General features: G+C 33.8%; 1 protein-coding gene across 4 annotated transcripts in view; it reads right to left on the reverse strand.

The window, feature by feature from the left end:
- CRMP (Collapsin Response Mediator Protein) overlaps positions 1-16,117 on the reverse strand; it is a 104,572-nt gene that overhangs the window by 53,385 nt on the left and 35,070 nt on the right. For all 4 annotated transcript variants that reach the window (XM_089096334.1, XM_089096331.1, XM_089096335.1 and 1 more), the window contains exons 4-5: positions 13,421-13,531; positions 3,679-3,806 (exon numbers count right to left, since the gene is read on the reverse strand). In XM_089096334.1, the coding sequence (XP_088952460.1) occupies positions 3,679-3,806; positions 13,421-13,531 (239 nt within the window). The remainder of the gene's footprint in view (positions 1-3,678; positions 3,807-13,420; positions 13,532-16,117) is intronic.

The raw sequence follows: 16,117 nt of genomic DNA on the forward strand, positions 1-16,117 counted from the left end.
AGCTTTTCTACTACATTAACATGCTCGCCACAAGTTGAAATGCAGGGATCCAAAGCGTTGACTGGATTCACAGGCAACATGATGAAGTACATTATGTCTGTCTCAATCACTAGAATCTTGACCGTTCTTACTGTATAGTCTGGTTCAATTGGCAGGGCCACTGCACTCTACACTACTTACTTACTTAGGTCCCGACGATCCTCATTGGACGTTTTGAGGTCATTCCTCCTGCTAGCTCATGCGTAAGAGCTGGGTACATTATTTTATCAGGTGCGGTACGTAATAGCTGGGCTAACTTGATGTAATCAAAATCGAAGTTATCTATTCATTACTTTCGTGGTCTGCCTCGTGGACGCGGGCAATGCATAAATCCTTCAAGTACGAGTTTTTGGAGGCGGCTCGACTCCATTAGCTAGACAAGGCCTAACCAGCACAGTTGCTGCTGTTGATGTTACTGAGAAGGGTTTCAGTCGACTGCAGCCTTTGGCGTACTTCCATATATATGATGAGGTCGGTGTATTTGATTCTAGCGATGCGACGGCGGCACCTCATTTCGAAAGTTAGTAGTCTTCTTTCGTTTTCGGTTTACAGTGTCCATGTTTCGCATCCATAGGCCCATCTGGCTTTGGGAATTAATAAGCTGTTGAATAGGCGCATACTGAATTTGTTGCTAGTCTTCGGAAGCTAGAGTTAACAAGTTTAAGTCACCATTTCACGTCAGAGCTCTGGCAGCTATCAGAGGAGAGTAGGCTACCAAGGTACAAGAAGTGGTCAACCGTTTCAACCTGTCTCCCCCTATGGTGAATACGGGTGGGGTGCCCAGTCTTTGAGTTACCACGACTTTGCTCTTGCTGACATTGATCTCCATCCCAAACGGCTGAGTGGCATCATAGAGTTTGGTAGTTTGTGCCTACAGTTCTCGCTAAAAGTTGGCTAGCACATCAATGTCATCAACGTAGGCAAGATTATCTATCAACAGCCCTCCTATAGTAGCACCAAATTCCAAATCTATCAGTAACAAAACGGCGGTTAGAAAGAAGTTGAAGAGGTGTGGTTATGAGATGCAGCCCAGAAGTACTCCTGACGAAAGTGTGAACTCTTCAGATAACCCACCAACGATTATTACTTGACCTAGAAGTTAGCCAGCCCTATTAATAGTTGTAACCCTAATAAGTTTCAACTTAACACCCTCAGCCCTTTCTTAGACATTGTTAATCCGTCCTTTCAACAACCAGAATGCGCCTAGTGTCTTTTCACCTAGTTTTACATAACCGGGACTAAAAAAAATAAATTAATAGTTGTAAAAAAATTAATAGCCCTATTAATAGTTGTAACCCTAATAAGTTTCAACTTAACACCCTCAGCCCTTTCTTAGACATTGTTGATCCGTCCTTTCAACAACCAGAATGCGCCTAGCGTCTTTTCACCTAGTTTTACATAACCGGGACAAAAAAAAAAAAAAAAAAAAAAAAAAAAAAAAAAAAGCAATTCATTCAGATAAAAAACAAATCAAGAGCATTTTTTTAACGATTTAGTTTAGAATATAACTGTCTTAGAATAATTCCTCATAGTTCTACTTGCTGTTTGTATTACAGAAAAGCAGTGTGGTTTGTTAATTTAAAATAAATATGCAATTATAAATAATTGCAGTCAATGTTGTGAAATCATTGCATTAAAAAAAATAAGAGAAATATGAAACAGCAGAAAGTTTCTTCAAAAAATCGTATTTTAGCAAGACACATGGCATTATCTTTATCTCAAAGCTATTTCTGTTATCTTAAAATGGTGCAATTAGTTGTTTTTGATGAGACTCTCTATTTACTTAAATTTCCATAGAAAAGTTTAGAAGTTCAAATCGATGTCCATAACGGCGATAACAGATATAATGGAGATGACTAAAAAATAGTCAGGTTGTCTATTCCAACTGGGGACGGTGGCATCAATTTGGGGGGGGGGGAATGCTCCTTCTAGATGTTTCCCAAACCCCTAGGTATTGACAAATACCTTTTTGGGGGTATTTTACTGAATAATACTTTTTTTGCGTTTTCATTGAAAAAACGACGAACTTACCCTTCTGGATTTTGAAAAGTACATTCCCCCTCCTAAGTTTTCGTGAATTGACACTTTGACTGGGGAATGCAGCGCTTTGCTTTTCATAGGAGCGGAAATACCGAGTACTAGTTCATTGCCCTTTTTCGTTAATTCTGAACTACTGTCATGAATTAATTCATAATTCATGTGATTGTAAGTTTATTTAATGATAGGCCAAAACAACGAAATTATCAAAAATCCTAAGAATTAATTGCTGTGGTTTTACAAATCGCATCTACTTCCGCTTCATTAATCACAAAAATCTATAACCTTAAGGCCCGAGACATCTTTGACCTTTTTTTTTTTTTTTTTTTTTTTTTTTTTTTTTTTTTCCAAGCGTTCCGTAGAGGTGTATAGGATAGTATTACGACATACACATTTGACAGTAAAAAACAAAACATTTTCTTATAATTTTCATGTAATTCAACCGTTTTCGTTTTTACTTCTATTTGATTCCTCAAATTTAGAGGGGGCAACTTTCTTTTTTTTGTTTTTTTTTTCAATGAAAATACAAAAAAGGCTTATAATCTATTTATGATTTACTTATGGTCTATCAAATAGAAATTGTTAGATTAATATGATTTATTTATGATCTATTGTACTCTATCATATTTATTATGATCGACTGATGTTACGACGGTAGAATGTTTAGTGTGTACGCGATAAAGTAGTAGCAGGAAAAAACGCTCGGTAAAACAAAAACTCTGAAAAACCCACCAAGTGTGCCACCGGTCTAAGTAAGCATGGTGCACAGTATATGCAAGTAAGAATTTCAATTCAAATAAAGTCAAGTTATACGCATCTAAAACCAGATTTTTAAATGAGATTAGACACGTAAAATGGGGGGGGGGGGGTCGGTCCATTCACCTTTGAGATATTTTATATTTGGCAATTTCCTACATTTTCTTATAATTTTCATTTAATTCAACTGTTTTCTTTCTTTATTTCTTTTTGATTCTTCAAATTTACCCTCCCCCGAAGGGAATTCTAGTGTGTGCTCTTAGCAAGATAATCACTAGCAAAAGAACACGTTCTTGGAAAAAGTTTCTATTCTTTAGGCTCGTGCGCAGGCTCAATGGGACACTCCGAACTGACCCCCTCCCCAGGAGCACCAATTAGGGGATGGAACAATTGTCACCCTATTTACATTTTTATGGTTTCTTCATTGAAAAAATCGAAAGAAAGGAATTGCCCCCCCCCCCCCACCTAAATTTCGAAAAATAAATCTTACACCCCCTCCCGTCATTTTCACGAAATGGCACCACTGCTCCTACCTGGCCTCAAATCTAATAAACTTTTAATTATCTCTATGAATTCTAATAATCTTCATATTATTTTGACCCCAAACTTATACCCTCTTAGAAAATATACCTGCTTAAATACCTGTTTAGGCTTCATAATGGCAAAATCCAAACATTTTTGGGAAAGAATGGTTTTTTGGGATAATAACTTGGGCAGAAGAAATCCAGCTTCAAGAATACTTAAACATCAAAACAGCCCAGGGTCTCCCTTACCTTCTCCAAATAACGTTCTCAAAGCGGATGGAATCCTACCTTGGCACAAATCCTTTAGTTAAAAAAATCTTACCTGTTCGGACCACCAGGTAACTGCCACATGAAAATTGTAATCACAGCAAGCATTTTCGTCAGCCCAGTTTCGCCACTCGTTGTATGCTTCAATCAAAGATTGGCCTTTCTGAGGTATTACAAAGTCCACTGAAAGGGATATTTACTCAGTAAGATAAAAACTCAATCTGAGTATGACTTTAAAAAAGGAACGAAAGTTTACAAAAAGTAGGCCCCATCACCAAGAATATGTGAGCGGGTAATGAGGTAGTCATTATGAGCAGTGCAAGTAATTAAATTATCTCATAGGTTGTAATTACAGAAATTTAGATTTTTTTGTAATTATAGAATTTTTGACATTTCAACGAACCCAATTTTATAAATTGCTTTTGTGTGACTAACTTAGGAAGAAGGTAAAATCTTTTTTTGCGATGTTAGATAGAGAATTTAAATGGGGGAGCTTGGAAATACTTTTCCTATAAATTTAGACGGTGATCCTTAAAATTTGTAACTTGGTTCATTATAGCTCGGAAAAAAACTTCTCCCCACCACGCCCACGTGCTAAAATGTCAAACAGCAAAGGTTTAATAGCCTGGACATTTTCCAAGAATAATGAGGAATATGAATTTCGTAAACTGAACTCAGAACTGAGTGGCTAAACTCAGAACTGAGTGGCGTGGCAACCGCGGATAAGCGAATTTCACTGACAATCCGAAGCAGAACGAAACAGGCAAAAATCAACACAAAAATTCTTAGGCCTAGTAAACATAGCAAATAGCACCTTTGTATTATTTTTTTTTTAATAGGAGATATAATTTATTCACAAAAAAAAAAAAAAAAAAAAGCATGAAGCCCAGTAACCTGGGCTTGTATTGCAACTCAAAAAAAAAAAAATTACATGCAATTATATCAGTGCATTCGGTTTATAATTTCGCAACAAAACAAAAAAAAAAAATAAAACATATTAAACATATATAAATACTTGAGAAAAAAAATATTAGAATTCAAAAGCCTGCAGGCAATGGTGCCTCAACTACTCACGGAAGCCATACCTTTCAGCAATATCACTAATAGAAGATGTCGTCCGAGGCCCCAGCACCGGAAAAATATGACGAGCAGAGAAAGCAGACCTCACAAACACTCTAATCGGCCTTTTACATATACCAGCCTGTCTCGTTAATTGCCCATGGGCATCAGCAGCTGCCTCAAACATATGACGAAGACACATTGTTGCAATATTATTAATAATATCATACATTAGTTGAAGCTTATAAAATAAGCACAACCCTGAAAAGGGCAAAATACGAATTCGCGGATAAATATTTCTAACTGAGACAAGTATATCGATTCCATAAATAGCACGCACAGTTGAATTCTGGAGAACACGCAAAGGATTCAGGTGAACATCAAATGTTCCAGACCAAACAGAACAACAGTATAGTAAATAAGGATGGACTAATGAGAAATATAAAAGACGCAAAACCTTCTGCGGAAACTGATGCTTTAGCTTCCTTATCGTACCTATATTCCTTGCAACTTTCGACGATATACACTGTACATGCTCTGAAAAACTTAGTGTCTCATCAATTATTACCCCTAGGTATTTCACTGACTTCTGTCGTCTTATTATCGAGTATCCTACTGTGAGCGCTTTCAATGAGGAGTAAACTGAAGATGATCTGCCCCAAACACCGAGACCTAGTTGGCTGTGATTAACTTTCAGTTTGCTTAGCCTTAGCCAATTCCCCACTTTTTTTATATCATACTCAGTTTCCGTAAAAGCTGAGCTTTATAGTGATGCACAGTGGAAAAATTTGTATCATCGGTAAATATGACAAGAGATTTTTTAGTTTTGCACCTTTCGTCTCCATTACAAACATTTGCTGTCAAATCACAGATTGCTTGATGGACGTTATTAATACATATTGAGAAGAAAAGAGGGCCGCGAGGGGACCCCTGGGGAACACCGCAACTAACATGATGATCACTTGATTTCACATCATTCAGTTATAGATCGGTGACTCAAATATGATGAAATAATTTTAAGAGCATTTCCTCTAATACCACAGTTGCCCAACTTTTTCAGAAGAATCACATGGTCCCCTGCCTTCAAAATTTCTAGGAATATAGTCGCCACTTTCAACTTCCCATCCAAAGCACCATTAATCATAGATGTCAAATACTGAACCGCATGCTCCGTAGAGTATCCTTTTCTGAAACCAAATTGGTTGGCATAAAAGAAATCCTTCCTCTCTAGGAACTCAGCCATTCGTTTATATAATATTTTTTCAAAAATTCGAGACAGAATAAGGAGTAGCGAAATAGGTCTATAATTGCTAAAATATTCTAGGTCACAAAATTTATGCAACGGCACTACTCTGACATGTTTAAATTTATCGGGAAATTCACCTTCTCTAAGACAACCATTTATTAAGTCAATGTAACAAGGCAATATCACAGGTAGAACATACTTCACTACTTTCAGAGACAGCACATCCGCTCCAGCCGCTCTATTTCGCATTTCACTCACAATTTCTGTCACCTCCTCATGACTACTTTTCCGAAGAAAAAGACTAGTATCACTAGGTTCAGGCAAGTACTGCTCAAAAGAACCGTCTCCTGGCCGGTTTTCAACATGCAGCTGAACTTTTTCCCCAGTTTGAGAATCAACATGCAGCTGAACTTTTCCCCCAATTTGAGAAAATTGCTGAGTCATTTCATCGACAATTTGACTAGCACCGCTATTTTCACTCATTACTGGTATTACCACTTTCTATTCACTAGTAGCTGATCTAATTGTCTCCCACAACTTAGATAGGTTTCCATAGTTTTCTTGAAATTCATTTTTAAAATATCCATGTTTCGCTTTCCGTAATAACTTATTCAGAGCAATATTGTATTTCCTGTAGATTTCATGGTCAATATCACAATCACTAAAAACACTTATCATATACAGTTGATGTCTTTTACTTACAGAATTCACAAGGCCTTTCGTCATCCATAGTTTCTTTGGAATATTTTTCTTCTTTCTTCTTATTGCATGTACATAATTTATTATTCTTAAAATAATTCGGTTCCCCGGAGGAACATGGATAATCGAGAATTTAAGTTTTTTTAATAGTTTGCAGTTTCAGTGTATACGGATCTCCCTAGAACTAGAAGGCTCAAGTACCTCTTGCCTTGCCCTTGAGCCCCTCATGAGCTCAAAGTTTTCATTTTTTTGGAGCGAATTGGGGATTGTCAGAATGAACAGCTAAAGATTTATGAGCACTGAATTAGAGTGAAATGAATAAGAATCTAAGTTGAGCTTAATGTGGAAATTTTGCACCCCTATAAATTCTGCCCCTGGGGCAAGTGCCATCTCCGCACCCCTCTAGACCGCCTCTGCAGTTCTTGTTAAGACGGCAGTAACAAAAAATTTTTTTTGTTACTAATTCCAAGGAATGTAATGATTGGCCGGGAAGTTTAAAAACCATAAGCTTGGAAATAAACTACAACATTTCAGGGACTATTAGTAGGGCTAAAACGGGGGAAACTTCCTTAAAGGATGGGGAAAAATATATGCAAAGAATTCATAGAATACAAGAAATATTAGCAGTCCTACTAAACTTTTTATCCATGTTAGAAAGAAGTCATCCAGTGTTGATGCATTATTTGTTTTTGAATATCTAACTTGAAATTCCCCAACAAATTTTTCCAACAATATTCGACTTGTTAGAGAAATTGTATAACATTGTTAGCTAACAGTTTTTTGTTTGAACGGCGAAAAAAAAAGCCTTATATGCAATATTATGGTGAAGTTAACTAACAAACAAGCCGACGGGTACTTGTATCTTATAGCCACCACACTCAAGATCTTGTATCACGAACATGAGACAATAACCGGTTTTCATGGTCTTTATACCAGACAATATTAGCTTCGGTTCGGTGAGAAACTACATTGTAGCTATATTTTAATTAAATCTTTAGTTGGTATTTTGGTTAGGTTAGATTACGTTACGTATTTAGGTTACGTGTTTAATAATAATGTATCAACAAAATTATGAAAACTGCAACAAAGAATTATGGAATTAGGGCCGCCCAGACCGCATTATATTTTCATCATATTTTGCTTTATTTAATTAGCATTAACCAAACTTCACTTCTCGACAGAACTTGAGTGCGGTGGCTATAAGACACATGTGCCAGCCGGCCTTCTAGCACCCATCTTCACTCTTCAGTAATACTGGCGTTACAACAAACTAAGTAGGCCACATCTACTTTGCTACTATGCCGGTTCAGTAATAGTGAAGCTATAGTCGAAAAAATTAACTAACACGAGGACTAGTTTTTTGAAAAAAAGCTAGTTTTTGATAAATTGACGTCACTGGCAACAGTAGATAATCTGAGAACACGAGTAAATAATGGTTTTACAAATGTTAGCCTCAAATATAGCTTTTGGCTAAGACTTATGTATGAATTTGCACTTCAAACATGCGTTCAACCCCACTGTTGTCCGAAATGAACTCTATGAAATAGGCATCGCCCATTCCAAATTCAAATTCGAAACAATTCCAAGGAAACAAATTCAGTTTTCGGATTCTTTTTTTTCCATAATTTAGTAGAGAATTAGTTGGCTACAGAGGCCTTTGCAATCGTTGCACATAGATAACAGCATTTATAAAACAGTTCTGAGAATCCCATGAGTGCCAATTGAAGGGCAGGGGCAATTGCCCCCGTGAATTTCGAAAAATACCGCTTTTGGTATTTTCATTGAAAAAAAAACTGTTAGCCAGTACTCACTCGACAATTTGAATCTTTGAAATCAGGCAATAACCGGGATATTGCTGTTTGTATACGGAGACGATTTATCTTCGGTTCAGTGGAAAACTACATCGTAGCTACATTTTAATAAATATTTAGTTGGTATTTTGGTTTGGTTGCATTTTGCATGCAGCCCCACTATACTAAACCCCCAACCCCCCTAATGTGCTAATATATAGCCCAAATTATATATATATATATATATATATATATATATATATATATATATATATATATATATATATATATATATATATATATATATATATATATATATATACATATATATATATATATATGTATATATATATCTCCCAAGCGAGTGAGTACTGGCTAACAGGTAATTACCGGTTTTTTTTCTTTCTTTTATTGAAAAGGCACTTTCGCATCTTCTAACGCATAATCTTCTGTCTAAATGTACCATAACGGATAAAGTCAGTTTTAAAGCATTTTTGACACACAATTGAAACTTGGAAAAAATAACAACTGTCAAACTGTCAGCGCCTTCCCTTAGAGATTCCGTCAAGTTGCGCGTGCGGACATAAGAAAAGGAATCGATGGATTTGCGTGTCAACATCAGATATAACTAGCAGAGGGGAAGGTTTAAGAAGTCGACTAGCTTTCTTATTGACATTCGTGACAAAGATAAACTTTACAATCACGGAAGAGGTATATGAAATATGCCTCTTTCTCCTAATTTGAAGGAAGTTGATTAGTAACTAGTTATCAAATGGCTGTATCCGGACTTACACAAGGCAAACAAAATGTCAGGTCCTTGTTTCAATCTAAGCAAAACAAACAATAGATAAGATGTTATCAATACTTTCTTTTACTTCATCGTAATGCCTTTGTATGCAATTACAGCTGATTATATATATATATATATATATATATATATATATATATATATATATATATATAAATCAGCTGTAATTGCATACAAGGTGACTTGTATTTGCAACGCTGACTAATTCCAAGGAGAAAAAAGGTATTTCGGAGATGCACCTGTGAATGTCGACATTAACCAATCTGTGGACATTCACCGAAACATATATATATATATATATATATATATATATATATATATATATATATATATATATATATATATATATATATATATATATATATATATATATATATATATATATATATATATATATATATATATATATATATATATATATATATATATATATATATATATATATATATATATATATATATATATATATATATATATGTTGCGGTGAATGTCCGCAAATTGGTTAATGTCGACATTCACCGGTGAATGTCCGAAACACCTTTTTTCTCCTTGGATTTAGTCACCGTTGCCAGTCAATTTTTTTCAATTTAATCCAAGGTTTGATAATGGGAGGTTAGGTTAGCTTAGATTAGGTTAGACGAGGTTAGGTTGGTTTAGGTCAGCTTTAACCCACTTCTGATATTTAGGATCAAATTTAACCAAACCTGATCTGAACTAACATAACTTTAACTTTTATCATCATAGCTTGCATAAGACTGAAAAAGCTGACTCGCAAAGCTAATTGAACTGAAGCAGAGAAAAAGGAATTTCGAGCATTCACCGGTGAATGTCAACATTAACTAGATTTCGGACATTCGCCGTAACATTATATATATATATATATATATATATATATATATATATATATATATATATATATATATATATATATATATATAAGTAGTAATCTAGGTTATACTTTGCGTAGACATATAGGAATCACCATGTTATTTGCGGAGACATATAGCAATTTCTATGTTATTTTATTGAAGCTTTACACCTTTTCAAAGAGAGTGACTATCCCCATGCATATAGGTAATACTTCTACAGGGCATTATACCTTTTCAAAGAGAGTGAGTATAACTTGATTGGTGATTGGGATTTGAATAAAAGGAATAGTTTTCTTAAAAATTCATATTAGTAAGAGAATTGAATTCAAAGAGAATAGTTTATTTGAGAGGATATTAGTAGTGAACAATGAGTGGTGCATTTACATTATTGGAGATTAATGATGGAGCCGACAACAGCAGCAATGATATACGAGTACCCAATGTGGCTGTTGAAATAACCACTGGTTGTAGACTATGTCTTGAATTGGACACTATGTATGCCAGATACGTGATATCATTAAGCAAATTTAAGCAGGAGGAGCAGCTATGTTTTGCTGGAAAAGTGAATATTCTCCATCTAAATGAACTTCGGTCAGCATTAGATGTCCTATCGAAATATATTGATGAGAACAAAATGTATCAGTGAATATTATTATTGTAATTATGTTCCATAAAATTGTTTCTAAATCAATTGTATTTTTTTTCTTTCTATAGTAAACTAGCGTATATTTTTTAGATGTAATAGTTTTTCAGTAAGGGCAATCGATAACCTAAAAGGGTTTGATTCAAACTTAAACTTTTACCTTGAGAATCGATGTTGTTAGAAGAATTTCAAAAGGATCGTTTATGAGTGCTGGCGTATCTGATGAAACAATTTAGGTCTTATGATATTAGTGGTAGTTTTTTTTTTTAAGTAAGCTCGATGTTTCTATGTTACTCAATCCCAACGTACCCCGGCGATGTGTTTTGAAAATAATTTCGAGACATTATTTTAGTTTTTTTTTTCTTGATCCAAAGTATTTTTTTTTATAGTGAGCCCTTTTGAAATCAATTTGAGTAACTACTTTGTGCTCATTAAAAACGAAATTTTTGAGTTAATTAAGTAGTTTTTGTATATTTTAAAAGAACTTTAAGGAGTTTGAGAGATTTATTTTGTTCGGCATAGATGAAAGGTCCAATAACTCAGTTAAACTAAGAGGTTACATTTTGATATTGTTTGACAGTTTACTAAATTTTAAGGTTGTCTTTAGTTTCAAAATGTTTTTGTCAGTCACCATCTTTAATCATTCACAAACAATACTGAAGAAAACCAATTTCCACTGTTTATCGACATTAAATTGTTAAGAAAGCTATTATTTCATTTTTAATTTTCATGTTTTTGATTTCATATTGATGAAGAATTTAAACACAACTTCAACTAGTTATTTTTTTGGTTCGGGATAGATGAAAGGTCCAATACCTCAGTTAAACTAAGAGGTTACATTTTGATATTGTTTGACAATTTACTAAATTTTAAGGTTTTCTTTAGTTTCAAACTGTTTTTGTCAGACACCATCTTTAATCATTCACAAACAATACTGAAGAAAACCGATTTCCACTGTTTATCGATATTAAGTTGTTAAGAAGGCTATTATTTCATTGAACTATTTCTTTTTTATCATGAACCCTTTTGAAATCAATTTGATCAACTACTTGGTGACCATTAAAAACGAAATTTTTGAGTTAAATAAGTAGTTTTTGTATCTTTTAAAAGAGCTTTAAGGGGTTTTGAGAGATGTTTTTTTGTTCGGCATAGATGAAAGGTCCAATACCTCACTTAAGCTAAGAGGTTACACTTTGATATTGTTTGACAATTTACTAAATTTTAAGGTTTTCTTTAGTTTCAAAATGTTTTTGTCAGTCACCATCTTTAATCATTCACAAACAATACTGAAGAAAACCAATTTTCACTGTTTATCGACATTAAATTGTTAAGAAGGCTGTTATTTCATTTTTAATTTTCATGTTTTTGATTTTATATTGATGAAGAATTTAGACACAACTTCAACTAGTTATTTTTTTTGTTCGGCATTGACGAAAGGTCCAATACCTCAGTTAAACTAAGAGGTTACATTTTGATATTGTTTGACAATTTACTAAATTTAAGGTTTTCTTTAGTTTCAAAATGTTTTTGTCAGTCACCATCTTTAATCATTCACAAACAATACTGAAGAAAACCGATTTCCCCTGTTTATCGACATTAAGTTGTTAAGAAGGCTATTATTTCATTGAAATACGCATTTACATTTTTAATTTTCATGTTTTTGATTTTATTTTGATGAAGAATTTAAACACATCTTAAACTAGTTATTTTTTTTTTGTTCGGCATAGATGAAAGGTCCAATACCTCAGTTAAACTAAGAGGTTACATTTTGACATCGTTTGACAATTTACTAAATTTTAAGGTTTTCTTATACAAGAGTCGGAACACACAAACACACACAGACACACACACACAAACATACACACATGTTACCAAATTCCACATTATTGCACAGAAATATCAAAATCATAGGTTAGGTTAGCCTATGTACGCGTGCGTACATAGGTTATAATACCTTACCTTTCATTTAGTTATAATATATCAAGAACGGGTAAAATCGGTAAATATTTACCAAATCATATTATTGACTTACGAATAAAGTGAATATACCACTCTTAGCTCTTGAAAATGACAAAAATATAAAATATATAGGGTGAAAAAGGCTTAAAACATCCGTTTTAAACTTACTGTTTCATAATAAATCCATTTTTTAATCCACAATCCACAAAATTAATTTTGCAATAGTATGTCTTTTTCTTAATGCCGAATGTTCAAGAATGCGTTTTCGACGAAGCATTCAAAATATTAAAGACAACGGAAGAAGGTGTAGAAAAAAGACATCGAGTTGATTTTGAATTGAAGTTATCAAGTTTGGTTAGGTTTTACACCCTATATATTTTATATTTTTTGTCATTTTCAAGAGCTCAAAAATGGCTTAAATTTGAATTTACAATAGAAGTGATTATTATATTCCTAAAGAGCATAAAAAAGGCGTCTAGTGGTATATTCACTTTATTTGTAAGTCAATAATATGATTTGGTAAATATTTACCGATTTTACCCGTTCTTGATATATTATAATAACAGTTGTCATTCTGTCTCCTAAAGTCTTAAACTTAGAGAAACGTTGCTTAAAAAACTATCATCAAGTTGCTAGCTGTGAGAAGAAATGAAGCTAACTGGAAATGTCATTGCATTTCAAAAAATAGATAGCAGAACAGTGCTACAAGATGAAAAAGTCTTACTAATAGTAGTTGTTCCTCCTGCAATGGCAGCTTTCGTCCCAGAATAAAAATCATCAATAGAACAGGTGCCCATAAATGGGAGCTGAAAGTGGGTGTGGGTGTCAACGCCACCTGCAAAAAAAAGTCAATCAATTTTTTTGTTTAATTACTACTTATCAAACCTTGAATATATTTTTTCCTTAATAATCTCATGAGTAATATTCTAATTTATAGTTCAAACAAGGAAAGACTGGACAAATGCTAAATCACTCACATTGTAATCAGAGTAATATGGTTCAGAACAAAGAGTATGCGTAAATTTACAAGAGTGGGAACTGGCGAGAAAAAAATCTCAGAGTTGGCAAAAAAAAAACGATTGCAAAGCTTGAAAAATGCCAAGTGTCGCCAAAAGCTAGAGGGCGTTGATGATTTTTTTGCTGAAACTAGCACCAGTGTCCACTCGTGTAATTTACCCTTACTGTCTCGCCCAGAACCCAATTATTCGTAATTAAAATGAATTATTTATAACTATTGGCGTTTCAAAATACTAGATAATAAAGGAAATTGTCAATTCTTTGTATTATAACTACAGAAAGAACTAAAATGTTAGCCAAATTTGCTTAGTATGAGCATATAAGGAGTATTTGCAGGCATGAACCGTTGTAATAGAATGAAAGTAACAAGAAACAATTAATTATAATTAATGATAATAAGGTTCTGGAATGCAGCCATGGTAATCATTGAGACCTGCTCTCCTAAACTTTGGCACAGCTTAAAAAAAAATCTTGGGAGGGGGAGACTCATTTTCTAATAAACAGCATAAAGTGGGGAGGGGGGACTAACAAAATGCAATAGAGGGTAAAATTAAGCCAAAATTGAGTTATATGCACCTGTAAAAAGAACAAGGTATGTACGGGAAAAAAAATGCGATCATTATCAAATTCTATCTTAAAAATTGGCTATCTTTGAAACTATTGAAGCAGGCAGAGGAAAATTCGGGGGCAAAATTAGGCCTGGAGGAGGGAAAACAGGTATGGATGGGACAACTTCACTCCCTGTCTCACAGCAATTTACAATTATGTCTAAGAGTGCACAATTATTTAGTGTATAAATTTTTGCAAAAAATAAAATACTGTTGGTGGGAAATATGGAAATAAACATAATATACTGAATATACTGATTTTATACAAAAGAAACAGAATTTTCTATACCAACGTTTAAATATTAGTATTAACGGAAAGCACACATTTCATTTACGACAATCCCTTGAGATTGTTCCAATGGAACCACCAAAATCTGCAATTGCTTCAAACTTTCGATTCTTTACCCCCCCCCCCTAGTTTTCGAAAAATGTATTTTTTTAATTTATTCTTATTGAAAAAATGTCTTTTCGACGCATTTTCATTGTAAAAAAAATTAACAAAATCGAACGAAATCACAAATTTGTCCCCTCTATATTTCAAAAAATATGCCCCCTCCTCTGCCGATTTTTTCGAGTTGATGCCATTGTTGAAAACCTTCATAGGCCCCTAAACGTTCCAACAGTTTTTCTGGCAAATTTTACCAAGTCATGATCTTTTTTTCTTTCTTTTGCCAAATATTTAAATTATGATTTTCAAACTGAAGTATTACTCCAAATTCAAAATACTTTCAATTCAGATATTTGGAAATAAATATCAAAACGTTTAACTGTTTAGGAAACTTTTCTAATGCATCTTTTTATGTTTAATTCAAGAATGCTACCAGGTTTTCCAAGAACACAGTTTATTGGAAATAAATTTCTTTTTTTATGAAATTATTGGTGTCCCGAGCAATAAAAAAAATAAAATAAAAACTTTAATACGTAACCACTGTGGATGATGGGAATATTTTGGTTACATTTTCAGATTTGCCGCAAAAAAGTTACATTACAAGTATAATCAAAAATGTCTTACGCCAGAAGACAAAGTTTATCACTGTAAAAGACCATAGCGGTAAACAAAACATAACTAAAGCAAAAAAGGGTACTTGTATGATATACACCCTACCTAATATTGCTCATCTAAGTAGAACTGTTTCTCTGACGCTCAATACTAATGAAATATACCTAATTATGATAAAATATAATACTTAAAACAAATCTGGACTAAATAATTTGCACATTCACGGGGGGGCGGGGGTAAAGTATAGCGGGTGTGCATGCCTAATGTATTAGGTACAATTACGTGTATTATATAGTAGCAATTATTTTCTAACTTCACACTGTCCAAATATTTTACCCCCCCCCCTCCTAATGTGCAAACATATAGCTCAAATTATATATTTCCCATCTATTCTGTCACTTCTCTTTGTCTTGTCTCACGCAAAGCTGAAAGAAAAACCGATTCTATAAGCCGTCAATGAATGAACAACTTGAGCGGTAGGGCGTATATCATACAAGTAACAAACAATGTTTAAAGCCAGCTAAACAAAATTAAGTAACCTTTTTTTCCAAGGATGTTAAAAGTTAAAGATCAAGGACCCCTAGTTCTCCTTTTTACCTGTTTAGAGAAAAGAACGAGGAAACTGCAGCCGTCTAGCCAAGAAATCAATACTCTTTTCAGCCTCATGAAACCAAATGCAGATATAGAAAGAGCGTTCATCTATAAGCAGATTGGAAAAGTGATGAAGAGCTAAATGTGACGTCAAAATACAGTTTTTTTTTTTTAACAAGTTATCATTTTCAGCTGCTCAAAATCC

This window comes from Artemia sp. Qi Xiang Cuo, chromosome 11 (genome assembly GCF_049724085.1).
Source record: "Artemia sp. Qi Xiang Cuo chromosome 11, ASM4972408v1, whole genome shotgun sequence".
NCBI lineage: Eukaryota > Metazoa > Arthropoda > Branchiopoda > Anostraca > Artemiidae > Artemia > Artemia sp. Qi Xiang Cuo.